General features: G+C 41.4%; 1 protein-coding gene across 1 annotated transcript in view; it reads right to left on the minus strand.

Annotated features, from left to right (window-relative positions):
- The window catches only part of PTPRT (protein tyrosine phosphatase, receptor type, T), a gene marked incomplete at its 5' end in the record, with an annotated part of 272,054 nt that overhangs the window by 55,763 nt on the left and 189,540 nt on the right, over positions 1-26,751 (minus strand). The window contains 2 exons of the mRNA XM_009994060.1: positions 4,914-4,943; positions 13,421-13,556. Coding sequence (XP_009992362.1) covers positions 4,914-4,943; positions 13,421-13,556 — 166 coding nt within the window. The remainder of the gene's footprint in view (positions 1-4,913; positions 4,944-13,420; positions 13,557-26,751) is intronic.

Below are 26,751 nucleotides of genomic sequence, written 5' to 3' on the forward strand. Positions count from 1 at the left end.
TTCTCTGACCTAAGCACATAAGCTCACTGCTTCTTACACCTGCTCTGAGGGTAAACCCTCCACTTTCAGGAAAGCACAGAGGCAGCTTTACTTATCCTTTTTTAGTGCCTGCCATGGTGAAACCACACTGAGCACAGGTTGTTGCAGGAGCAGAAGGGAGCTCCTCAGAGTCCAGGCTCAGTGAAGGGCCAGGACCAGCCACCCCACTTCTACTTACAAAACAAACGTCACAAGAAAGTGACGGAACGTAGGTGTAAGTCCAAAGATCTTCTCAATCTGTCTCGACACAAACACAGGGCATGGAAAAATGTAGGGCTGCACTCTTTAAACTCTACCTGATCAGACTAATCAGTATTTGTAGAGGAAATTTACTTACGACTATATAAAGTTTAGACAAGACAGGTGGGTACAAGAGCCATAAGTGTAAGAACATAGGGGTACACACAGCAGCAAACACTGCCCTCTGCAATGTTTAGGCTTGCAGCAACCATACAAACATCTTCTAGATAAACTCTGACCTACTTTCTGAATTTTAATGGTATCTTTTTTAAATATGCTTTCATCAGACTGGCATAACCACTCATTCATGACTGCATTTTCCCAGTGTCTAACAAGAAAACCAGTTTCCTCTGAAAATTCTGATTCAGCAAGCTGACCTGTGCAGGCAGATCCCACCATCCATGGAAATACATATTGCTGCTTGTATGTGGTTCTACAGAGGTACATGTCCATAAATAAAATAATATTTTATTACTTTTCAAACATCCCATTGATGGTGGAAATAAATTCAGCACAAACTCTGTTATTTCAGAACATGAAAGTATACATTTAGCTTAATACCTTTGACAGAATCTCTCCCATTAAAACAAACATGTAGCAGAAACCACCAGAACAATTAAAATTGGTATGAATTTATGGTAGGAGTTGAAGAGGTTTCCTGCATTCCAATTTTGCCCTCAGTGCTGAGGCCAGTCAAGGGAAAAGGAAAACAACACATTTGCCATTGAGTGCCCTTTTCTTATAAATAACATTAAACTGAGTGCTTGTAGTACATACATGAATCTATGTATCTCCAGAATTACTTCTCTGGTCTGGCATCATTTTTTATTAGATTTCATTCTGTAACCATTACCCAGCTGAGGAGCAAGAAAGAAAACTGAACACCCAACCTGCACACAGAAAATATTTTCATTCCTTTTCCTGATGAGGAAATCATAAATCCATGATAGAAGTTCTTGCAGCTGAAAATACTGTTGCAAAAGAGGTGTCTGTCATTAAATGTAAAAACTCCTCTAAAGCAGATGAATTGTTCTCTGTATTTTACAGCTTCAGCTAGGAAAAAAACAAACCCAAAAGTTCAGGTATGGGTGGGTTTCTATCTCACATTGCACGTCTTATCTCACAATGCATTTAAGTTAAGTGCAACATGACAGAGCTAGCAATGCTGTACAGCCCTCAGGCAACACCAGGAGTGGTGTAAATACAGAGTAACTCCTCTGAAAAGGTTCACACATCACCCTGGGGGCAGCGATGCGACGACTGCAGCAGGAGTGGAAATCCTAATTCTCCATCTCTCTCTTCCCAACACAAACCCAAATCCTGTCCAAGGGTCTCAAATCACAAACAATTAGCTTTAATGATGAGTAAAATAAGTACACAAATTATGTCAATTGCATGATGACTTGGCAAGTTATGAACAGAGGCCTCCTTGGCTCATATTTCCTCTCAGAGTGTGTTAAAGATCTTTATGGCCTTCTCTTTCAGCCACAATAATATCCCTCCCCATCTGTTGTAGGACGTTTTTCATGAAGTGTTGCTATACAAAAATCCCATGACTATTTACCTGGTATGAACAAAATATGCAAAAATAACTAAAAGAGTCATTACAGAATCAGATTTCCCAGTCTTGGATTTCAGCAGAACACGAGACAGGCTGAAGGCAGAACTCCAGATCAGAGACTTCTACAAGCCTTTATAGCCCATCTCTGCAAAAATCAGTTCCTCATGACAGAAGTTCTCCAGAACTTTAATAGGCTTCTCATTAAGAACTGTTTAGCAGAGTTAAACTTGGAGCTTTTGGTCCCTACCAAGTAGAAATGCCAGTATAGCTGATGACAAAGGGCTGAGAGGAATTATCTGAAAGAAGATGAGAATTACTCTAAGAAGCACAACTTTGAAGTCCAGAAACTGACTCTAAAAATAAAGCAATGTGGTCCATGTGGTCATATTTAAAGGTCTGCCAGCAGATCTACCTGAGAGCCTGCTTTTCAATACTGGTACCTCATTCAGCTGAATTTTGCTTCAGGACTAAAGCATTTATACGAGGTCATAGCAGGGAAACCAATTCTATTTATATGTATATACACACACACATATTGCAGCTCTTACTTTCACATTTCAAATAACCTTAAATCAAACCTCTCTGCTCATAAGAGGCTGTAGTAATTTCTATCAGCTTTGGCTGAAAATTACACAGTCCTTACAATCTATCATTTTCATCTGCCATCATAATGAAACATCCCATTTCAGGTGAAACTTGAAACAGTAAAATCAATAAACCTTCATCATATGCTCCTTCATGGATTCTCCTGATTTCTTCCCCCACTACTGGAACATCCTTTGTACCTGGACTGTGTTATGGGGGGGAACCCAACAGAAGAGCTTGGTTTTGCCAGATCAGAGAGCAGGACAAATGCTGACACATACAGCCTGATGGTGGAAGTATTTATTGTGTGATGACTATTTGTGTGTCACTCCAGCACAGTGATGCTCCAGCTGGCAGAGCTCATGCTTGATGGGGTATCTGGGACACTGTAAGCACAGAGCTGAGAATGAGCTCTCTTCAAAAAAAATCCTTGGGTGCAGGGCTAGTGAAAGACATGATTTCTGCCCCCATTGAGTGCTTCAGTGGGTGCTACAAACACATGAGCTTGCCTGATGATACCTCTGGCTTTTCTCTATGGTGCCACCCTGCATGGTGCAAATCTGCCTTAGCACATCTTGTTAAAGCACTTGGTGCTGAAGCTCATTGAAACCCCAGGTGTGAGTGACCTCCAGAGGTTTGTCTCCTCACTCTTCCTGAATTGCTCTCCTGTTCCTTGAGAAAAAAAAAAAGTTCTAGTATATTGATCCACAGAAGTCATTTCAAGACAGCAAAGAGATCTCTTAACAATATCCTAATGCTTTCTGTAGGGGAATAATCCTCAGCTGGCTGCTTCAAGTAAAGTTGTTGTGCAGCTATAAAACAGGGTCACAGAGGACTCAGACCTTAATGAATGTTTTTAAAAACACAAATCTCAAAATGAAATTAATCAGGGAACACTCTGACTACATACTGCCTGCTGGAGGAAGACAAAATTGTAATGGATAACTAGGGACTGAATTTTTCAGGCAATATTGTGGATGGGTCGTAAGGAAACAAAACCAGTAGAACAGAGCAGAGGGCACTTTTGGGACATTCATAAGAAATGTGCAGAAGAAGAAAGGTTGTAGCAAGAAAGACAACTAGCTAGTAGTGCCTGCACTGTAAACCATCCTCCAACAGTTATTTAAGCTGCAGGGGGGTTGAACTTAAAGATGACCTTTAAAGGTCCCTTCCAACCCCAAGTATTCTCTTGAAATCTGAATACTTAAGGTCAGATTCCATTCTTGGTGAACTAGTAGAAAGTTTAGAGCAAATGGAGTTACTCTGCATTTACATTTATGTAACTGGGAAAAGTCAAGGCTCATGCTGGTGTCTTCAGGCTCCTTGCACACTAAATAAGTGGGCAAATTTCCTCTTTCAGTTATTTGCTGATAGATCATCAAAAACCAAAATCTAGTACGTAGGGACCCTCATACTTAACTCCTTTGCCCCATTCTTTGGATGTAAATCAGCTGAAATGGAAAAGAAGTCAACTTCCACTAAACAGGCAGAGGACAAAATGCTGACCTGCTAAACAGCTCCAAGATGTGTCCACAGGACAAAGTCACCTGATCAAGACAAAGCTGAACTGTAGGAGCCAGCAAAGGAGGAGGTTTCAGGGCTGGCAGAGCAGACGTGGCCCTTCTGACAAGTTTATGCCAAGCCCTGAGAAGTCTGGCAGGTTTCTGCTTTTGAGGGAAAGATTTAGGTCAGCCATACAGCTGCTGCTCCTGAGAGCAGACTGCTGCTTTCTCCATCCCTCCCAAACCTCCAGTGGCAGCAAAAGCATCCAACTCAATTCCTCAGGACTCCTTTCTCAGATCATTGATTCTCTCCTCCTTCTGATCCTCAGACAGCTATTATCATGGCAGAAACAGCTTGGCCCCGATTACTTTCCAGCCCCTCAGCCTTTAGACAGCAGATGGCTCTGGAGCTATTGGTGTGTGAAGCATTTTCACACGCCTTAACAACTGCCTTAATTATGCAGCATTGTCATTAGGACTGGACAGGTGATTTAGATCTGAATATCTGAACCACTTCATCATCCAGCAGTCTAAACTGACACCCAGAACCTGGCAGCTCCAGGAACAGGGATATTTGCTGAGATAATGTCAAGTTCTAGTTGTCAGAAACATTTTTTAAAAGCTTATATCCATGGCTCAGAAATTCCCAGCAACTACTTTTGGGTGCAAATGTCCCTGGAGTGTGGTTAAATACAATGGACAATTAAAAATGTGCCCTTGGGACACCCTGTATTTGTCCATTAGCATTTGAAGAACTGTAACCCATAACTGATACATCTGGGGACACTTATGATTTTGCAGGCACAGTTATAGGTGCAATGAGGGAAAGTATTAACAGCATGAAAGGGAGAAAATCAAACACAAGTTGCTGGAAAGACAAGGATAAATGGAATGGTAAAATCAAAGTGGTAAAAGAATACAACAAAGCAAAAAATTACCACAGGATAAGCATGCTCAAGAAACATCATCCCCAGCTAAATACTTACAAGTAATAGGAGTAGGAATATGCATTTCTTCTAAATATTGACAGCCAGTCAGATGAACAAAATATCCAAAAGGAGAAAAAAAGAAAAAATATAATTAGATTTATATGAACTCTAGGATTTTTTTTTTCAATATACAAAGTATTTGTGCTGCCTCTTCTACTGAGCTACTTTTCTCCTAAACTGTTTTCAGGAGCTATTGGTCAGTGAGGAATGAATCCTGAACAGGACACCAGAGAAGTAGGTTGTTTCCACTTCTGTCACCACAAATAAATCCCCTCACACCTCTTTTTTGCCTTAACTTTGCCATGTCAGTAACACAGATCATGAGACTTACCTTTGCCTGGGAAGTGCCTTGAGATTTTTGGATTGAAATAAATGTGGAAGATTAATAAAAATAACAATAAACAGGAAGGTGACAATGTAAGAACACCACAATTTTGGAATATTGAGACAATGAGCAAATTGCATAATGGTAAATCAAGCTTCACCAAACTCTAAAATGCAAATAGTTCATTAACAATTCAAGCCTTGCTGCATATTTATAGATGATCACTGGAGGGATGCATTAGCTTTCTGCATCACTGTGATTAAGCATTTTCTATTACAGGTTTTGAACAATACAGTTCAGAACATTTCAATATGGTTTTGAGCAGCAGCACAAAATGAGCCCTGGCAATCAGTTCTAACTGAAGAGATGATGTTTTCCCTTTTATAGCTGGAAAAGGGCTCCTCTGAAAGGCTGTTTCACAACAGATCCAGCACATGTTATTACAGGTTAACAGTCAGGCAGAGGGGAGCCTTGAATGCAGCAGCCATGGTCAAAACAGTGAAAAACAATGAAATACACACTTCAACCTATTGCACAACAGTCCTTGAAGAGTCTACAAATACTAGGAGGCCCTTACAAATATAAATGCAGGGTTCAAGTGTTCACTTTTATGGTTGCTCCAAACACAATGTTGATCAGCACACAGGGATGTCAGCTCCGATGCAGTTCCCCTCTGTGCACAGCTGCCCTCTTGGCCCTGCACACACTCACACATGTCCAAGAGGATTACTCTGAAATCACATGTTTCAACTGGTCGTGGTCCTTGCTATAAACCTGACATTCCAGCCTGATTCCCAATATTTGTCAAGTTACTTGAATGACCCTGTTTTCAAGATACTCCTGAAGGTATTTTTAACATGCTGAAACTCAGAAATTCCACATGCTATAGGAATGCCCCAGTTAAGGTGATCACCACTGAGCTGAACCTCTAAACAAAGGGAAAAATCATCAGGATGTGGAAAATCCATACAACTGAACCTGTAGCTCCCCAAAATTACTCCATTAATTAAAGCCCTCTGCCATGCCAGTGCCAGGCTTCACCCAGCACTATCAACTGTGACTGCTCTGTTGAGCATTTTCCTGCACTTTCTGGTTTTCCCATGGCTCAGCCAGCAGACGTATGTGATCACACTAGACTCTTTATTCTCATTAGAAAGCTGTGTATCCCTCAAGGCTACAGAGGAAAGCCCAGGAAGACTTTTTCTATAACAATAACAAAATTAAGGCAAAAAAAGGGAGGATTATATTTTGAAATGGAACAGGCCATTCTGGCTCAAACTCTCCCCAAACATGCAACCTAAAGTAAGGGCTTCTTAAGAAATATTTCCAAACTGTTAAAATTGGGCAGAGTTATGGATCACTAAAAACATGACCTGATCCTAGAATGTATCACACAACCTGAAAACCCTCCCTGTCATCTGCCTTAAATGCAGACATGGAAAGGACACGGGGCACTGAATGTGCAAATAACCTGAAGGTGATTTATCCTCTACCTTGGGAGTGTTCTGCTCAAGAGGCTTTTGGGTTTTATTTAATTAGTTTAAGGTAACAACCTAAATCCTAATCCAGAACGAGGAGCTGAGTTTTCATAGAAGGACATAATCCTAGACCCTACATAGCCCCAAATCTCCTTTTTTGCTATCAACAGCAGTTTAAAGAACTTATTTCCAGTGAACCCATGACAGGCTGTCTCATCCTATTTATTCAGTCTTGTACTTAAAGGGGTCAGTAGAGGCTTCACCCGCTCAAATGCACAAGCCTGAAAACTGTCACATTCTTCACGCCAGGGAAATGCAAGTCCTGATGCCACTGGAGTTAAAACCATCCAGATGAAATCAGAACTGACCAAAATCTAATCCTTTTAAGGGACAAACTCAAAGGACTTTTTTTTTTTCTGGAAAAGGGCTCCTCTGAAAGGCTGTTTCACAACAGATCCAGCACATGTTATTACAGGTTAACAGTCAGGCAGAGGGGAGCCTTGAATGCAGCAGCCATGGTCAAAACAGTGAAAAACAATGAAATACACACTTCAACCTATTGCACAACAGTCCTTGAAGAGTCTACAAATACTAGGAGGCCCTTACAAATATAAATGCAGGGTTCAAGTGTTCACTTTTATGGTTGCTCCAAACACAATGTTGATCAGCACACAGGGATGCCAGCTCTGATGCAGTTCCCCTCTGTGCACAGCTGCCCTCTTGGCCCTGCACACACTGGGTACAGGACAGTGACTCACAGATGTCCAAGAGGATTACTCTGAAATCACATGTTTCAACTGGTCGTGGTCCTTGCTATAAACCTGACATTCCAGCCTGATTCCCAATATTTGTCAAGTTACTTGAATGACCCTGTTTTCAAGATACTCCTGAAGGTATTTTTAACATGCTGAAACTCAGAAATTCCACATGCTATAGGAATGCCCCAGTTAAGGTGATCACCACTGAGCTGAACCTCTAAACAAAGGGAAAAATCATCAGGATGTGGAAAATCCATACAACTGAACCTGTAGCTCCCCAAAATTACTCCATTAATTAAAGCCCTCTGCCATGCCAGTGCCAGGCTTCACCCAGCACTATCAACTGTGACTGCTCTGTTGAGCATTTTCCTGCACTTTCTGGTTTTCCCATGGCTCAGCCAGCAGACATATGTGATCACACTAGACTCTTTATTCTCATTAGAAAGCTGTGTATCCCTCAAGGCTACAGAGGAAAGCCCAGGAAGACTTTTTCTATAACAATAACAAAATTAAGGCAAAAAAAGGGAGGATTATATTTTGAAATGGAACAGGCCATTCTGGCTCAAACTCTCCCCAAACATGCAACCTAAAGTAAGGGCTTCTTAAGAAATATTTCCAAACTGTTAAAATTGGGCAGAGTTATGGATCACTAAAAACATGACCTGATCCTAGAATGTATCACACAACCTGAAAACCCTCCCTGTCATCTGCCTTAAATGCAGACATGGAAAGGACACGGGGCACTGAATGTGCAAATAACCTGAAGGTGATTTATCCTCTACCTTGGGAGTGTTCTGCTCAAGAGGCTTTTGGGTTTTATTTAATTAGTTTAAGGTAACAACCTAAATCCTAATCCAGAACGAGGAGCTGAGTTTTCATAGAAGGACATAATCCTAGACCCTACATAGCCCCAAATCTCCTTTTTTGCTATCAACAGCAGTTTAAAGAACTTATTTCCAGTGAACCCATGACAGGCTGTCTCATCCTATTTATTCAGTCTTGTACTTAAAGGGGTCAGTAGAGGCTTCACCCGCTCAAATGCACAAGCCTGAAAACTGTCACATTCTTCACGCCAGGGAAATGCAAGTCCTGATGCCACTGGAGTTAAAACTGTCCAGATGAAATCAGAACTGACCAAAATCTAATCCTTTTAAGGGACAAACTCAAAGGACTTTTTTTTTTTATTTCCAGAAAAGCAGTTTCAAAATGTCTTGGGTTTTTTTGTGTTTCAGCTTGTTTTTTTTATCCAGTCCTGTATTCTCTGTTACACAAACATGCCTCACTAAGATTAAACACAAACAAGCAAGCTCCTTTAAGAATTAGCAATGTTTTGATACAATAAAAATGAGGTATTTCAAGGTATGTGTCTATAAATGAAAGAAAGCAGTAATGCCCTATGTTGGCAAGTACCCTCAAGTGGGCACTGATCTCCAGCTGTAAACTAACAAGCTAAATTACATTGCAGGAATTTGTGCATCCATATATGTATGATGACATTGGAGCTGCAAACATGTAGCTCTTGGGTTCCCAAAACCAAAAAACAAATCTTGTTAAGGGTTTTGATTTTAGATACTGTAGGATAGGCATATTTAAAACATAAATTTATATAGACACAGTATTTTTTTATACATAGATACACTCATACAGAAACTTCAGCAGACTTTAAGCAGCTAGAATATTTTAGATAACAAACACATAATCAGACCCCAATTTTCCACTGCATAAACATTCTAGTTGGTTTAATTTAGCTTCACATATGTGCCTAAACCCTATAAAACACTGGCAGCCTCCCAAAATTTGCCAGTAACTAGAGTTTTTACAATATCATCTATTGAAACTAAGCAACTGAGTAACACTTGCCCAGGCCTTATGAAAAGCTGAAAAAAAGAATGCTGATTTGGGGTGTCTCTCAGAAACAAAAAGCAGCTTCTGCTGATCTAATCCTAATTTCAAACCAGTGTCTGACTCTCTTAGCATTGACTTCTCTTTTAATCTCTTTCTTGTCTTTGTTCCTTGGGTAACAAAATGCTTAGCTCAGGAAATCCAGTATTGTTCATGTTACCAGTGGATCATGATGCTCAGGACCATGAACAAATGTCACTGTGGTATTTCCCAGCTCCATTTGAAGAGAAGGCCTCAAGTTTCTCAGATTAAATTCTTTTTCTGCATTGTTGCCTTGTGAGACCACACTGTCTTGTGCACAGAGGCACTAGCCTTAGTGAACAGAAAAGGGGAACTCTTCTCAAAGTAAGGTTAATGTAAGAATTGAATGCAATAGCTTAAGCTTCTCATGTTTCTGTTTGTGAAACAGAAAGAGAACTTTGTTTTTAAACTGTTCCCTCCAACAAGTGCAAGTTTTCAGCTGTGCTCTTTCAGGAGCTCAAATCAATCTGTAGCCCAAAGAGGCCTTTCCTCTTAGAAAAGCTGGTCCCAAACCACATTAGTTTACAAATGAAATGAGCCCGACAGGCTTCAGCTCATCTTCAGGGAACACTTGTCCATCTGCCACCCCAAGCCTCAACTGGATGTGACTGGTGATGCCCATCCAAGGGTGACCCAGAACTGATGCCATCAGCAGGTTTTCAGGGGTGCTGGAGGTGGGCTAAGCAGACCTGGAGAGAGCAAACCTCCAGAACACCCTTCTGCACTGTTACACTTTCTAAATGGGAGACGATTTTGAAGTCGATGAGCCAGTTTACTGCTTAGTGTGTATTCCAGTGGGTAACCTTGGAAATGACAGCAGCCAGGCAGAGAGAGAGACAGACTGCAATGATTTTGTCTCTTTGCATGAGGAGACGGGAAAACAGACAGGAAAATGTAATTTTCCAGCTCTAGAAAGAAAAAGGGGAGACTTTATATTCATATTACTCCCACTTGTCTCCTTTCTAATTTTAATTTTCAAGAAATAGAGCCAGGTTAACAGAGCCTATGGCAAAGGCAGATATGGCAAAGTTCTGTCCATGGGACATCACACCCAAATTCACTAAACGTTGCTGCTGTTGGGGCCAGCCCAGTTCCACAGAAGAACATGTGTCCTGTGTTGGGGGTCAGCTCACATCAGCACTAGCCAGGGAATTTTTATATCATGCACGAGTCCTCAGACTCCAGAACTTGCTCTGCATTATGAGTGTTTTCAGTTCTGCATTTGTCTGTTTCTCTGCTTATGAGATATCAACTTAAAATACACCAGTCATTGACAGTCAAAACATCTTAAAAATCAAATGTTGGAAAAATCTAGATCTTGATAGATCTCCCCATCACTTACTTATCTGAGTTAAAGATGCATCAGAAAAAAAACAACCTGAAGTTAAAATCTAATTATTTTCTATACATGCTAACTAAATTGTAGAATGTAGTCTCTAAGTTTCTTCCTGACCTCTAATAAAAGTTTGTTGTATTATGCATATGTAGAATATATTTTAAAAAGGCAAAAAAACTGATAATCTGTATCAGCTGTAACTATTTATTTCTTCTTTGGATTCCTACACATTGATAACTTGGCCTTTTGCTGGTTTTCCTGTTGCCTTTGGAAGCCAGAAGATTAAGCAAACACTTTCGATCATTGATTTCTATCCAGACATCTCCACATGAGCACGTTCATCAGAATGAGAATGATGAAGACTCTTCCACAGTGTTTGGAGAAAAAAAACCACAACCTTACTTTAATTCCACCTCTGAGAAATTCTCTGCTTTCAAATTTATACCAAAAATGGATGGGCAGCAATCTCAATGTGTAACAGTAAGATCTCCACATTTTTATTTTGAAAGCTGTGGTGGACTTTTTGGGAATATGAGTTTGATGTGAAGTTTGAAAGTCTAAGAAAATATAGAGATTATGAGCATCACCTCCTAGTTAGTGTTTGAAGCCTGTTGCTTCCTAACAGTATCCTTACCTCTCTGATTAAATTCTTGGCAGGATACACCCCAGAAAGACTGTTCTCGTAGAAGGAATTCTTGGTCGTAATGAAAAAGCATTGCTTATTTTCTGCCCAGCAGTATACATGGTATATACTAATACTGCCACATTGCCAGACAGAAATGCTAAAACTTTCAATACCTTCTGAAATACACTGAGATGCTCAGATGTGGCATCACTCTGACAGTTTTCCTTGCTAGGTTCATGCTCCAAGCTGAAAATAAAAGCTTTGATTTAGGAATATTTAGGAAGGTCACAGGAATGGATGAGAGCTTCAGAAAACCAGCTCAGTTTTTCCTGAAGCTCTGATTCTGTTTTTTATTGGAAGCATCCTAGTTTTTGTGTTTGTGAACTGAAAAGCTCCTGGGAGACAAGAATCAGTGACATCTGTACTGGTTGGGTTTATCACTGAACAAAATTGCAGCAGATGTGACTACAAAACACATGCATATTTGTCCACAGAATCTGCAATCTTTGCACACAACACAAATTGGATTCAAAGTCCACGTTGCCCACACCTTCTGTTAATTCCACATGAATTCACAGGACATATGTATAGGTTTTGCAGAGTGACATCATTTGGACAGGCTTCTCAAAGGACATCTAGTCCATCTATCAGTGCTTTTCCTGCCTGAGGGTTCCCAAACTGGACACAGCATGACCAGAGCAATCCCACCACTGGCAAAGAGACAGGAATAAGCACTGGCCTCTCCCTGGCTGCTCTCTGGCTGACACCACCCAGGATGCAATTGACCTTCTTTGCTGCCAAGGCACATTTCTGACTCCTGACCAACTTGTCCATCACGACTTTCAGGTCCTGCTCTGTAAATCTGCCTGTGCTGCTGCAAGGGGTTACTCCCACCCAGGTGCAGGACTTTGCTAAACCTCACAAGGTCCTCTCAGCCCATTTCTCCAGCCTCTCAAGATCCTTCTGAAGTGCAGCCTTGCAGCCCAGCACCTGTAGCACATTCATTTGCAAATGTGCTCTGGGTTAAGATAGAGGAGATCACACCTAGGTTTAACTGCTTCCCAGTTTTTGGGAAATGTATGACACCTTAGCACAAATATAAGAGATCTCAAAGGCACAGAGCTTTGCTTGGAAAGCTGAGCTGTTTCACACAAAGCAAGAAAAATCATCAAGGCTGTCTCCTGCAAAACTACCTGCACCCTAGACAGGGGCTGCCAGGCTCCCAGCTCCTGCTTCTTTTAGAATCCAGCTGCTGTTTTGAAGTAGGGTTCACTTCAGCAGTGGGACTGGTAAAAATATATACAAAATCCATCTTTTTCTCAAGAAAACCCCTTGCCTAAGTGGTTTTCTGAATCAGGATGTTGCACTGTACATGTGGAGCTCTTCAAACAGTAGCAACTAGAATAGTCTACACTTCGAATCAGAAGTGCAAGTGGCCCAAGGAAAATCACACAAAATGAACCGTTTGAACAGATTTTGTTTCCATACATGACTTTTCCAAGTTTCATTCCCCTGTAAACTGAAGCTAACTCTTAGAAAGATTCTACCCCCAGCAAGATGGAATGTTCCAACTGAACACTGGGTGTAAAGAAATGGTTGTGTGAAAACATGTCTTACTAAGACTCATTTGGGCAAAACCCCCCCCTTGGATCACGTTATTTTAAGACGTTATTTTTCTTGCCTGTTCAGAAAGAACTCTTATCTTCTATTAGACCCCCCTGTGCTACCTGTGCAGGCTCACATGCCCCCTTCCACTGCCTCCCAGTTGCTTTATATTTCTCCACATTTTGTCATAAGCTATCTGTTCTCCTGAATTATCAATTAATTATCATCAACTCTTTGCAGTAACAACCATTCTTTTGCTGCTCATGTAGTTCCTGCCAGAACAGTCATCTCTTCTGGGACTACAACTTCTTAGTGCTAGCATTACATACATAGGGATTAACTGCTGCCCTCTGTGACACAAATGGAATGTTTCATCTATCAAATTCATTTTTCTTTTTTGAAGTGACACCACTTTAGTCAGAAGGCCCAAGATGGAAGCAAAGCAGAAACTTACCTTCTCTTGATGGTCAGCATTGCTCCCAAGAGGATAATAACAAACATCAGAAGACCAGCTATAACTCCAGCCATTTTCACGGTGCTGTCAACTTGTTTTTCTGGTTCCACTGCATTGGAATTCTGGGTAGAAGCTCCTTAAAAGATGAAGGGAGAGAAAGGAGGGAATAAAAAGAGAATTTGTAGAAAAACTGTGCAGTGATCCACTTTATATCCACAAATATTTATTTGAAAGCCTAACAACATATTTGCAATTAAATTGCAACTGACAGTTGTCTATCTGACCAAATATGCCTTTAATAAGGGCTAATGAGAGAGAATTCAGAGCAGCAATAGGGCAATAATATTCAGAGCAATAATAGGGTGTAAAATCCCAGTGTAATGCAACTAATATTTTATCATATTATACTGTAATGGGGAATTTACTCTTCCAAAGCACTCAGCATACACCCAGGAGCAGGAGAACTAATACCACCTATAATTTGCATCTCAAATGGCTTTAGTAGAGGTGCAAACCTTACTCAGCCAAATAACTAATGTAAAAGTTTGGAGTAACATATCCCATAGCAGTACTTGGATCAACTTCTTTACTTTTAAAATCAACACACATTTGTATTTCCCACTCTCCTGGAGGGTTGGCTTTTGTAGACATATGGGGACAGTTCTGCAGGTAAAAAAGCACTAGCCCAACACACAGAGTTCCCTCCATATCATCCTGTGTATTCCATACACCAGTTCTTCTACAGCCCAGGCAAGACAACATCATTTCTATCTGGTATGTTGTTTAAGAGTAAATCTACACACCTAAAAATAAAACATCTTTAGGAACAGTAACTGCAGAGTGTTTCTTCTTTTAGTCCCTTGTGATGGTTTGGCTTTCAGGGTCTTTTGCCCCTGCAATAATCAGGGACCCTGCAGAGTGTTCTCCTCTCCCCTGTTGCTGGGACTGTTTGTATAGTGTTGATTCTACACCTTAGCTCTGCTCACTTCACTACTTGCTGCACAGAATTTTTCCAGATATACCTTAAACTACTGAGCTAGATTTAGAATGCTCCACAAGATTTGTGTCATGGCTAAAGGATAATTAAGGCTATCTATTATATTCCTGATATACTTAACCACTCCTAAAAATACCACTGCTACATTTGATGAAATTAAATGAATTCATGTTAGATGAAGTCACAGTCTTAGCTTGGCTTTCACCTTTGCTGTTGGAGCTAACCAAGTCTTCCTCTACAGTTTAAACACAGTAGGAAAAGGGAATTAAAGGTGAAAACAGAGTGCAGTCATCAGAAGTCTGTAATGCTCTGCTCTTTTAACAACTCTGTGTTGCTGACCTTCAGGAAAAGCTTCGTCACTGCTGTTCATGAAGTCACTTACTTGGGTAGATAATAATCGATCAAGTCTCTGTGTTGGTGAGGCAGTAAAAAGCCTCGCTGGGTTATTCTCTTGCTCATTTGCTATGTGTTAAACTGCATGTGCTTTTAAAGGTTCTCTGCAAGCCTGAGTCCCAGTGGTTACCATTATCAAACCCTTTAATGCATTAAAGGGCTTTCTGATATGTTCTAAACAGAGCATTAGCTGATGGACTTCCAAGGATGAAGATCTAATTTGGAATAGAGTGTTATGTTCTCCTCTCAGCCTACCTTGAACAGTACATAGAGAGCAACGGCACAATGATGCAAAACTCACCACATGCAGTGATAAAATATGACTTCGCTTTTCCTACAACTAAGCTGTTAATCTAGTTGGCCACAGTAAAACACAATATTTAGCAAGTAAAAATGCTGGCTGTTTGAAACACATAATTTTCAGCTTTTTGTGCCTGTCAACTCTACTACTCTGCTGTATTCACCAGTCTCCCCATTTGGTTAAGAGTTCACTGACAACTTCTATGCACACATCCAAAATGCATTAACAGGACTCCTGAGCATGAAAATAAAGTAAGTGTTGGCTGCAGATAACCATCTTTACCTGACAACATCTCTTGCAATCTTGGATCTTATCTGTCCAAGAGGTGAGCTACATGCCACCATGCAGGCAATCCTAACACTATCACACAACAAAGGGAATGGCAAAGCTACAATTCTGCCCTGAAAATAGCTAAAATTATATGTCTGAAGTGCAACTCAGAAGTACTTCAAATTATCCTTCACTTGTGTCACAGTTAGTTCTATGACCCGAAACATCAGGCATTGGGGAATGGTTTTCTACCACAACCAGCAGTCAGAACCTCTTCTCCATTCTTGTACCATCTGAACACTCTCCTGAATTGTGAGCTACGTTTAAAAAAATTAAGAAAGTGCTGTCAACTCCATCCTCTGATCCATGAGATCAGTTTGATTTTGCCAGGCTGTTGCTTGTTACTACAGGCAATGTGTGGTCAAGTGCAGGTTTAGTTGATATTTCTCAACCCATTGTAGACTGGGTGATAAAGCCTTATTATCCATCCTGACACCTACACACTGTGGTGACTGATTCACTTGAATCTTCTATGTAACTCTTTCTATCTGTCTTGGCAAAGGCCAACAATTCCTTTAGGCTACTAGTCCAACCATTTGCAATTTGTCTCAGCTAATAGTGCCTGGGAATTGATAATGTGACAGTGTTGGTAAATTCCTGGGCCTTGGACTCTTCAAGCTTTGCAATGAAACATCACCACAAGAGTCTTTTGGTTTTCTGCCATTCTGGTGTATTTTTTCTTTGCAGATACCTGTACCTGCTGTGGGTAGTTGTACTCCCACCTGCACCACCACCAGCTGTAAAGTAAGAAGAAGGTTTCTGGTATGGCAGAAGGGCTGTCAGCACTTACTGTGCTTGCAGGAGATGACTTCTGCTCCTCCTGAGAGTAACACTTTTTTAGAATTCAGTTTTGCTTCTCTGTTCCCAGCCATTCAGACAGATCACAAATCCCCTGAGCACAGAAGCCCATAAAACTGCCCAGATGGCCATTTCATATGAATGTCTTTAAATACACTGGGAAAACTCTTCACTACCCTGCTTGAGTGGCCACCCTTCTCCTTCTGTAAAACAATGTTTCTATACTGCTGCCATTAAAAGGGAAAGAAAACAAACTATAACCATATTTTCTGGTGGTTACTTCCACCACATTTCCTGGAGTAGATTGCTCCTCATAACTGAAGTTGGATGCTGAAATAATAGGATATAGAACAGGTCACTACTGTTATTACTGTGTGTATTTCAGTGGCACCGAGAGGCCCCACTAAGGCCAGGACCCCATTACACTGCACTAACATGAAGTAGGACAGTTTTCTGCCCTAAGCTTCCTTTCTTAATAAGGAAGGGAAAAGATAGAAGACAGTGCCAGAGAAGTGAAGACTGGAGGTCTCTTTGCTCCCTAGCTGTGCATTATCCACCAGACCAGGCTGCTGCTTTCAGAGCCATACATTTAGATACTGGACAAAATGCACTTGCCCAGAACTTGGCCAGTGGTGCAGATCTGACTTTCCCAGGCACCAGCATTCAGGCAGCACTCTGTTTTACACTCAGCTATTTCAAAGGTTCAGTCCTTTCCCACCAACCTCATTTACTTTGCTTTTTCTACCCCTTTCCAGATTACCAGAGATCCAGCATCTTGCCATGAGACAGAACACCCAGCACGTGGGTGGGAGCTGCTGCTCAGGAGATGCTGCAGTGACGCCATGAGAGCAGAGCAGGGCTCTTTCCCAGAGTCACCTGTCTCATCACCCTGTGAGAAGTTAGGGCTATTGATCCTCAAGGACTGATTTTTTTCTTTAGTAAATCACTCTCAGGCATCCAAGGTCTAATCCAGCTATCCTGCTGTGGATTTTTAGACACCTAAATCCCAGACCAGTTCAGTAAGGTCCAGCTACTGGAAACCTGATTTCATACTGTGAAAGCTCCTCGCAGCTTTCAACCTTTTCAATTCCTCCTTCCTTCAGATCATGGGTTGAGTTGGCCCTGCAGTGGCTGATAACTTAAGGACAAGAATTTTGAAATCCAAAATGGATTGCAGTATAGAAGGCTGCTGTTTGTTTTCCAGAGTTGAATCTTTCCAAAGATTTCTGAATCTTCTGCAAGTGTCTTTGTCCACAAGGACAGGATTACTTTGAGCTGGGAGATGGTTTGCAAGTGATTTCAACAGCCTAAGCTCACATTTTTGCCAGTCATAACTAAAGAGAAGAAAGTTCTCAAAATGCCAGTGAAAAACCACTCACTTACCAGCAACTGTTCAAATGTAGTGTTATACACTCCTTGACAGTCTTTTATACTTTAAAATCTCTTAATGCTCATGCAAAGTAAGTAATAAACTATGTTACTTTATACCTCTAGAAGGATTAAGGATATACCTTTGGCACCACAGGCACCCAGCAGCAGGGCTGAGGACTGACACCCTGTGTCACCTCCAAGCAGCCTCTCACAGATGGGGACAGAGGGAGAAACAGCAACACCAGCTCAGTGAAAGATACCTTGGCAATCTTTCTTTCACCCAGCAATGTACACACATATACAGTATTTGAAAACAAGAAGCCATCAGATATAAAGTGACCTCTGTGGAGGTGGCACACTAAAGAATATCCAGGAGTATTGAGTGCATGTAGCTCAGTAGGACTGATAATACAAGTCTCTTCTATAAAACTTATGTCATAAACTGTAATTTGGAACATGTTTTTTTTAATTTATTCAAAGCAGCAATTACAATATTGCATTAAGAATTGTAGCCAACAGGAAAAAGAATTCAAAAGAGCCATAGGGAGGAGGAAAAATTTGTTATTTATGTGAGGTTTCCAGCTGGTGAGGCACAAAGGACAAAATCCTGCAATAACAGTGGTACCACACACATCAGGAGCTGTGTCACCAGAGGAGTGAGAAGCATCTGATGCCACAACAGAAGGAGAAGAGAAAGGAGACAAAACATCTCCAAGAACAGCTGGGTCAAATGCCCTGGAGTAAGAAAAAGGCAGTGCAAGAGTAAACAAAGGAGGACAAAATGAGAGAAGCAACCCAAGTAATGGGAGGTTCAGCCATGGCCAGTTGATAGGAAAAGCCTAGAAAAGGGGACAAGTCAGTCTGGCAATGACTGGGTTTGGTTTCAATTTTTTAACACATAAGAGCACAGTCTCTTCAGCCAGCAAGCCACTCTGGAAACAAAAACTAATCAGAAAAATTACTTCAGAGTATTATTTAACCCAGAAAAATTAATGAAAAATAATGGTTCAAGGTCATTATGAGTTAAAATGAACTGCTCAATCAGAGTAATTTCTTTGTAGCACATAATGGGCAGGCAGCATGCAGAATGTAAAATTTCCTAGCAGACCTAGAGGCTTATTTTCAAAAGACAGTTATTCTCAAAATGCTTGTAAACATGATTTTCTGTTATTTTTTAATGATTTTTTTTATGATGCTTTATATGTGAGTGGTCTGTGAATGATTAAAGCATCTCTGCATGTAGAAATGTTTTCCCTTATGTTTTCAGATCCTGATTATATCTATAACTCTGAAGTTCAGTCTCCAGTATACGAATATGAGGACAGATAGGTTCCTCTAAGAATGCTAACATACAGATAAAGGGAAAAGGGCCGCATTTCACATCTTTGTCTGGAATTCCTATTAGCCAGCACCACCCAGCAGCAGCCCTCTGTATCAGCTGACCACATAGAACCATGGAATCCTTTGGGTTGGAAGGGACCTTAAAGATCACCAGGTTCTAATCACCCTGCGGGGAGGACACCTCCCACTACACCAGCCTGCACAAGCTTCATCCAGCCTCACCCTGAGCAGTACCAGGGAAGGATCATCCACAAACTCCCTAGGCAACCTATTCCAGTGCCTTCCTACCCTCATGGTGAACAATTTCCTCCTAATGTCTAACCTAAATCTCTCCTCTTCCAGTTTGCATCCATTACCCCACATCCTCTCCCTCCCTGCCCTTGTCCCAAATCCCTTCTCAGCTTTCCTGGAGCCCCTTCAGCCACTGGAAGGTGCTATAAGGTCTGTCTGAAGCCTTCTCGTCTCCACGCTGAAGAGCACTAACTCTCAGCCTATCTTCACAGCAGAGGTGCTCCAGCCCTTGGATCATCTTTGTAGCCTTTCTCTGGACCCTTTCCAACAGGTCTTTCCTGTGCTGAGGGCTCCAGAGTTGTATACAGTGTTCCAGGTGCAGTCTCACCAGAGTAGAGGAGCAGAATCACCTCTCTTGGCCTTCTGGCTGTACTATTTTTGATGCATGGGCAGAGGCAGACAGACTAGTTTGCAAAACTTCTACAGAAGTACTGGGACTTAAAAACACCAACCAACTAGGCCCATGGCTGGTGTACTTCTGCATATCATAAGCCAACAAAGTCAAACAGTTTATCAAATCTGAAAGATAGAATCCACTTGGTCTATTTCTTTGTTGTACTTCATAAAAAAAAGAAGAAATTAATACCACCAACAGTATATTTGCACATAAAGTCATTTCTTTTAAAAAGCTCAAAAAGAATGGAAAGAATGAGAGCCAAAACCTTTTAACCACATTCTGAAGAGAGAGAGCAGCTAAACAAAGCAGTCCTGGAGAGAAAGACCAGAATTTATACAAGGGATTATCAGGCATACAGGTTGAATCTGTAGGAGGATGAGGTTAAACACAGTGAGGAATCAAAATTAGCATTACTAAACTGAGTGAGAATTAAAAACATAGCAGTAAGAGAATAATTGAATCTGGAGATTCCAGGCAAATCCATCACAAACGCTTTTCATTTCTCCTCCTTTTGAATTCCTCTCTCTTCAGAAGCACTTAATTTGTGCTAAAGGCAGGTTCGTGTCCCCCAAGAATGAGAAAGGTTATTACACTTATTTGGAAGAGCAGCTCAGGTAAAGAGCAGCTGTGGTGATGCCTACAAGTGAGGTGATGGTTCAGAGAGTGATATCATGTTTCCATTTTAACTCTCCATTTTTGCAGAGCTATTTAGAAATGAGCTTGAAATTATAAAAATGAAAAAAAAAGTTCCCTTTATCACAAGTTCAAATCTACAGATGTGACTTAATTTTGTTATGATCTTACACAGACACAGGGATATCAACGTGTTAACTGATACAGGCAAAATCTTTCCAGTGCATGCCAACACTATAGATTATAATAGACTCATCCCACCCTATGAACGAAAACTAATTAACCTTTGCACCAGGCAGGCCCCTTTAAGCAGCCACTCTGCTCTCATCATGGCTATCATTAAAAATCCACAGCCACACCAGCTGCAGAAATTAAAAAAGTCCAGAGGTGGTATAAGATGACTATGGAAATAAGGCTGATTTGAGTCCAGCTGGTCAAAGGTGCTGGAAGTACCATGGTGGCCTACAGAAACCATGCCTGGTCAGATGTCCCCTCGAGCTGGCTGAGCAGCATGCAAAGGAGGATACTCACCATTTTACAGCAAAAAAAGAGTCATCTGGCCAGTGCATTAGGGAGTCTGTGCATGCACACTCTACGTGTGCTGCATAACATAAAGGGAAACTTTCTGTACTTGGCCAAGTTGAAGCTGCACTTTTAGACATGTCTTGAATGAAGAGTTTTCTTTTCCTCTACAACAGCATTATGAAACACACTCTTCCACACTTACTTTCCTTGTGACAGTCAAATATCCTAATGCTACCATACAGTTTTTAAGTGTCCGGTTCCTGGAAGAAACTGAGAAGCTAATGCAGCAATAATAACCCTGTTTCTGAACATTGGCTCATTGAAAACATATTTTTAAGGAAAGGGAGACATAATGTGTTTGTAATAGCCTTGAGGTTGTCATGCCTTTGGAAGTGCTATTCAAGGACACTGACAATGATAATCTGTTTATGAAAAACTTCTTAAGCCATCCACAGTAGCTTACCAGTGGCTGATACACCTTAGAAAGCGTCTCCAGACACCAGGAAACAAAGAATTACTGACTACCCAAATCAGTTGATGCAACCACAGAGCTTAGGAACATGCAGTGCTGTCCTCCAAAATGTAACAGCCCTCCTCCTGCTTCTCCACTGGTGGCTGCTCCCCCCCACCCCATCTCTCAGCCTCTGTCCAGAAGGCTTCAGGGGACACTCAGTTCTTGCAAACCTTCAAGCAGAAGTGAGGGGATAAAAAAACAACTCTGAATTTCCCAAGTAAGTCATCACACGTTGCTCCTTGCTTTCAAACTAAATAAACAAAATATTTTCTGTTTCGACCTTCACTTCTGCCTTTAATGCCCAACTACTGCCTTCTCCCCCCACCCCTTCTTTGCCTGGCTACCAGTCCATATGCAAAGAAACCTCACAGCACAACCCACCAGGCACAGCACGTGGCCAACAACATCCTTTCACACCTCTCAGGGGCTGGAAGGGAGACAACAGCCTTCATGCCTGCTTTGGTACCAGGAGGACTTAGCTCACACAGCAATAATCAATTTTATTCTGCTTTTCCTAAAGACCCTTCTTTTTTGATGGGAAGCAGTACATCCCAGCAGTGAATGCTTTGAATTACAGAGATGACATTTGCAGGCTACTGTTGTTAAACCCAAAGTTTACCTTAAACTGCCTGTCTCAATCTCTCCCCTCCTGTTGCTCATTTGAATTGAGGAGCCCAAAATTAGGGTCTGTCAGTGCAGCAGAGCTCTAGAGCAGACAATGCTCTCTGGAAATTGGGCTGAGCTTATCAAACTCTATCCATCTGTGGCCTCAGAGTTTTGCACCAGGTTCTTCACTGATTTTAAGTTGGTTCGTTAGCTCCCTGGGTTAAAGGACACCATCAAGTCAACATTTTAAGTCCCTCTGAGTAAATCTCGATACCAAATTTGGTGAAAATAAAGATGCTCACTGGATTCAGCTGGCATGCACAGCCAGCTGGAGTTGTCTTCTCAGCAGGGAGTGTTTTTCAGTAGCAGAAAAGTAAGTGTGTCTGTTATTAACAATTAAATATGCTGATACACAAACTCATGCTAAAAAAACAACTCTTAGAAGACAAAGATTTGTTCAGGAGAAAGGAAAAAAAAAACAACAAAACATTCCTGTGCATTTAACTTAAAATGTGTGAGAAAACCCACAGAAATAAATGGCACAAAATAGAATAAACCTGTCAAAGGAATAACATTCCAGTGTATCAGAAAACAAAATGCAATGACAAATAGATTTGAAATGGGTTTAGATCTGTTTAAAAAATACATTATCTGTCTACAAAACCAGAATATACTTCAGAAAACAACAGAACCCTCTTAAACAAATTTGAGGGGGCAAGAGCTGCTAAATGAACAGTTCCCATATGCAGCAAAACTATGTGTGAATGGTAGGAATTTTTTTCATCCTCATTTTCCATCGTTTTTTCATAGTCTCCCCTCCCACCCCATGATTTCACTGGTCACTTTTCAGACCCAGGTTCATTTCTGAGGTCTCAGGATTGTTAAGCACTCCCAGGAGTTCCCTTTTTCCTTGCTGATGCACTACAAAAATCAGGATCATCTCTCTCAAGTTTAAAGGCACTTGAACTTCACAGTAGTCCCAGTATCTTTTTGCCCCTGTATCATTACAGCTGCTCTGATGAGAAGTTAAAATAATTATTGGGCAAGGAAGTCATAGCTAGATAGGAATACAGCACTGGGAGATGAATATTCCTAAATCCATCCAATCCTGAAATCCATCCCCAACCTGAGGAACCAACACTCATGGTGAAGAATTTCCTCCTCATGTCTCACCTAAATCTCTCCTCTTCCAGTTTTCATCCATTACCCCAAATCCTGTCACTCCCTGCCCTTGTCCAAAGTCCCTCCTCAGCTTTCCTGGAGCCCCTTCAGCCACTGGAAGGTGCTATAAGGTCTGCCTGGAGCCTTCTACTAACCCTCCTTTCCTGTCCCTTTTGTATTATTAGGAAGAAACTGTCTCACATCCCAGTAAGTCATTCTATGCACATCAGTAGAAGAAACTACTTCTGCAAGCTAATGGGATTCCCTCTTCATAATTAAATTTTCTGGAGTGAAGTGATGGTGCTGGTCCCAGTTTTATACACAACAAGGCAAGTTTATGACCCACAGATTTTCAAGTTCATTCTGATGGCAACAGCAAAACCCTTGAGAAGCTCTGAACCTCTCCACTAGTGATCTGTGAATGACTTTACACAGCACCACCGAGGCTCGATTCTGCAACAATTTCAGCAGAAGTTTCTATACAGAGGACTGACAGAATCTGGTTGTCACTTCCCTGTCATCCTTTCTTCACCGGCAGGACTCAGCTGTCTAAGAGTAAGTGTAATAATCAGCCTCAGAAAACGCCATAGCTACTTACATTCAAACATGCAAGGTCACCTCTGTGCACGCTCAGAGAGATATTCAGCCTCTGCAAAGGGTCAGCAAGGGGTCCACGGGCCTCTTCAGTCCTGCTCAAGTGTTGCTGGGAAGGTAGAAGTGGTGTCTGGACCTGCAGATGACCCTCTGCACAGGTGAACGTTCCCTTCCGTGCACAAGGGGTGTCCCCATTATGCTGTAGTGAAAGTAACAGTGAAAGCATTTACCCATGCAAACCAAATGTGAAACCAGAAGTCCTGAAGCTGCTCAGACCTCTGGAAGTGTGAAGAGATTTCCTTTTCCTGAACTGATAATCACCTGTGCTCAAGAGGCTGGGTGGATTGCACGTGGTCACCTCTTGCCTACTTACTACTGCTAAGAGCAAGCAAAATGGTTCCCAGGCAGCATGCACAAGGGGGAAAAAAAAAGGGAAAAAATGATAAAAATAAAAACCTTGTAATGATTATTAAAGTTCCATTCTTTCATTTGCAAGAACTCACATTTAAGGAAAGTAGAAATGAGTATCAGGAGATAAGGAACCATTAATGAGCCCTCTGCCTTGGTTTCAATTACACTGTGAAATTAATTTAATGCACTTTAAGAATACAAGAGGTAATCGCTCTCTCTTGGTAAGAGGTTGCAATTTTCCCTAATAAAGTGTCAATATAAATATGTTGCTTTAAGACAGGGAGAACAAGTCAGTTAATTCAGAAAGAATGGGACATATTAAACCAAATGCTATCAAGGAAACCAAATGGCAAAACTAATAAATAAATTGGCTGAATGACAATTGTATGGCAGAGAGCTGGTAAATCAGGGTTTAATTAGAAACTTGTTTTTAAAGAGTATTTCTTGCTAATGATATGCACCCAAGTGATTAATGCTGTGAAAGATAACATTACTACAGTAATTAAAAAAAAAAACAACAGTAGCAGCCCATGTGAGAAGAAATGTCTATGGCTGGAAGGGGTAAGAAATCTGAGACCAGTGAATGTGAAAATGAATACATATGTAGATACAAAATGTTAATCATGCTTGTGGATTTAAAATGTGTTTGCAAAATGGGCAATGGGTACACAGACTGGACAAATACAGAGAGCTTTCTGATGGATTGTCATTGTGACCACAGCAAAGGCTGGTGAGGAGGCCCTGCCACCAGTCCTTTCCACCAAGTCTTACACTGAGACACTGGGTGGCAGGAAATGAGCTCAAAAAGTGTGCTTGCCTGGGTGGGTATCTCCTGACTGTGCTTTGGAGGATGAACTACTGACTTCATGACCCAGTGGTCCGAAATGCTGAACCCCCCTGATATTTAATAAGCCAATACACAAATATTGGAGAGATCTCTCTTGCAGCCACAAGAATCAAGCTCATCTAACCAGGAGCAGCAACACAAAAACAGTGCAGATCTCATCACCAGGAGAGACGAGAGGGACCTTCTTGCATGGAGTTGAAAAGGCCTCAACCTGAACCATTTATTTCTTGCTAAAAGGGGAGGAGAGAAAACTAGGAAACCTCCAAAATGCTCTTTAATGGACTAAATCACTTTTTAAAGACTCGTCTGCTTTCATTCCCTTGGTTTTGAGGCCATGGGACATACAAAGCAAATTGCCTCCCAGCCTGCTGAGGCAGTGGAACAGCCTCATGCATCTCTCAAGTAATTAAAGCTACTCAGCTTCTGAACAGGTGCCTTGCAGCAACACCCAAGATGTGTTAGAATCCCCCACTAACACACTGTCTAACACATTTTATTGCCTAAATACTCCCATGCTCACATTTAGCGCCCTTGTTAATCCAGTACTTCAAGGAAATACTTGCCTTGCTCAAACATGGCTCAATCCTAATCTTCCTGACAGTGGTGTAAACCAGAACTGATTTCACTGGTGCTAATGGAGCTACCAAAGTGCCAAATGTCTAGGAATGGAAAAATCAGGCCTATGTCCCAAAAGGAACCCTTGGTGTGGCACCAGCAGTGTGCATTGCTTTTCTTATGCCAAAACCAAATGTTTTTTCTCTGGCACCAAGGCAAGGCAGAGCTTTCAGCTCTCAGTGCTGAGATTAGCCCTGACTCCAGCAAGCTGGTTTTTTTTCTGGTTCTCTCTCTCCAAAGACCCCACAGTGGTATCTTTGCTAGCAGCTCTGATTTTTTCCTTCAGGGCAGACAAGGGGTTTATTCATTTTATCTTCAGAAAGATGATGCAAATAAAGGTGAATACAGGGCAACAGCATTACAAGTTATCAATGTGATGAGTAGACAGCACAAACACAGTAGGTCATCTGGAACATCCCAGCCATCAGCCTTTGAGTAGGTCCCAATGTAATTATAGTTCTGGGAGTGTCTCTGGCCATTGCCACACAGCAGGGATGTGACACCCCTTCTCAGGGCTAGGATGCAGAGTGGCTGAGTCCCCTATTCATGTGGAGTTAAGGTATGGTGGGAATTCAGCCTCTTGACATACAGAAATCTGAAACTATGGGAAAGCTCCAAACACCAGACCCATATTGTTCAGTTATTGCTCAGCTACTCATGCTCCACAGGTGCCAGCAATGGAAGACATTGTCACATTATCAAGACTACAAATCCCCTCATGACACTACCTCACCTGTGAGCTTCAGGCAGTGCTGGGCCTCTGAAGAGCTAAAACTGCCTAAAATCAGCTACAGTTGTGGATATCCCAGTGACCTTGGTGGTGATCAGGCACCAAGAAATACAACACTGCAATTCACGGGGTGAGGACAAGAGAAAACAAGGGAGGAAGAAAAATAAAAGGATTTCCACAGAGATCTCCACACTCCACATATAGAAGTAAGATCTCTGCCTATAAAACAAAAGTGATGTCCACTGAGACACTGAAAATGAGCAGCAGAACTACCATCATTTCCTGTCCTTTTCCATTCATGTCAATCAAGAAAGTTCCTCTGGAATAAGACCACCAATAGGCAGTGGCTCTAGGCAATGTCAGGCTTGACTCTTCTTTTTTATATTGCTCAACAAATCAATATTAGTCAGAGATCCTTTTCTAAAAGGCGACAACATTCAGAACCAACAGAATGAGGGGAGCTTAGTGACTCTTCC

Source organism: Chaetura pelagica, unplaced genomic scaffold (genome assembly GCF_000747805.2).
Source record: "Chaetura pelagica isolate M959 unplaced genomic scaffold, ChaPel_1.0 scaffold143, whole genome shotgun sequence".
Classification (NCBI taxonomy): Eukaryota; Metazoa; Chordata; class Aves; order Apodiformes; family Apodidae; genus Chaetura; species Chaetura pelagica.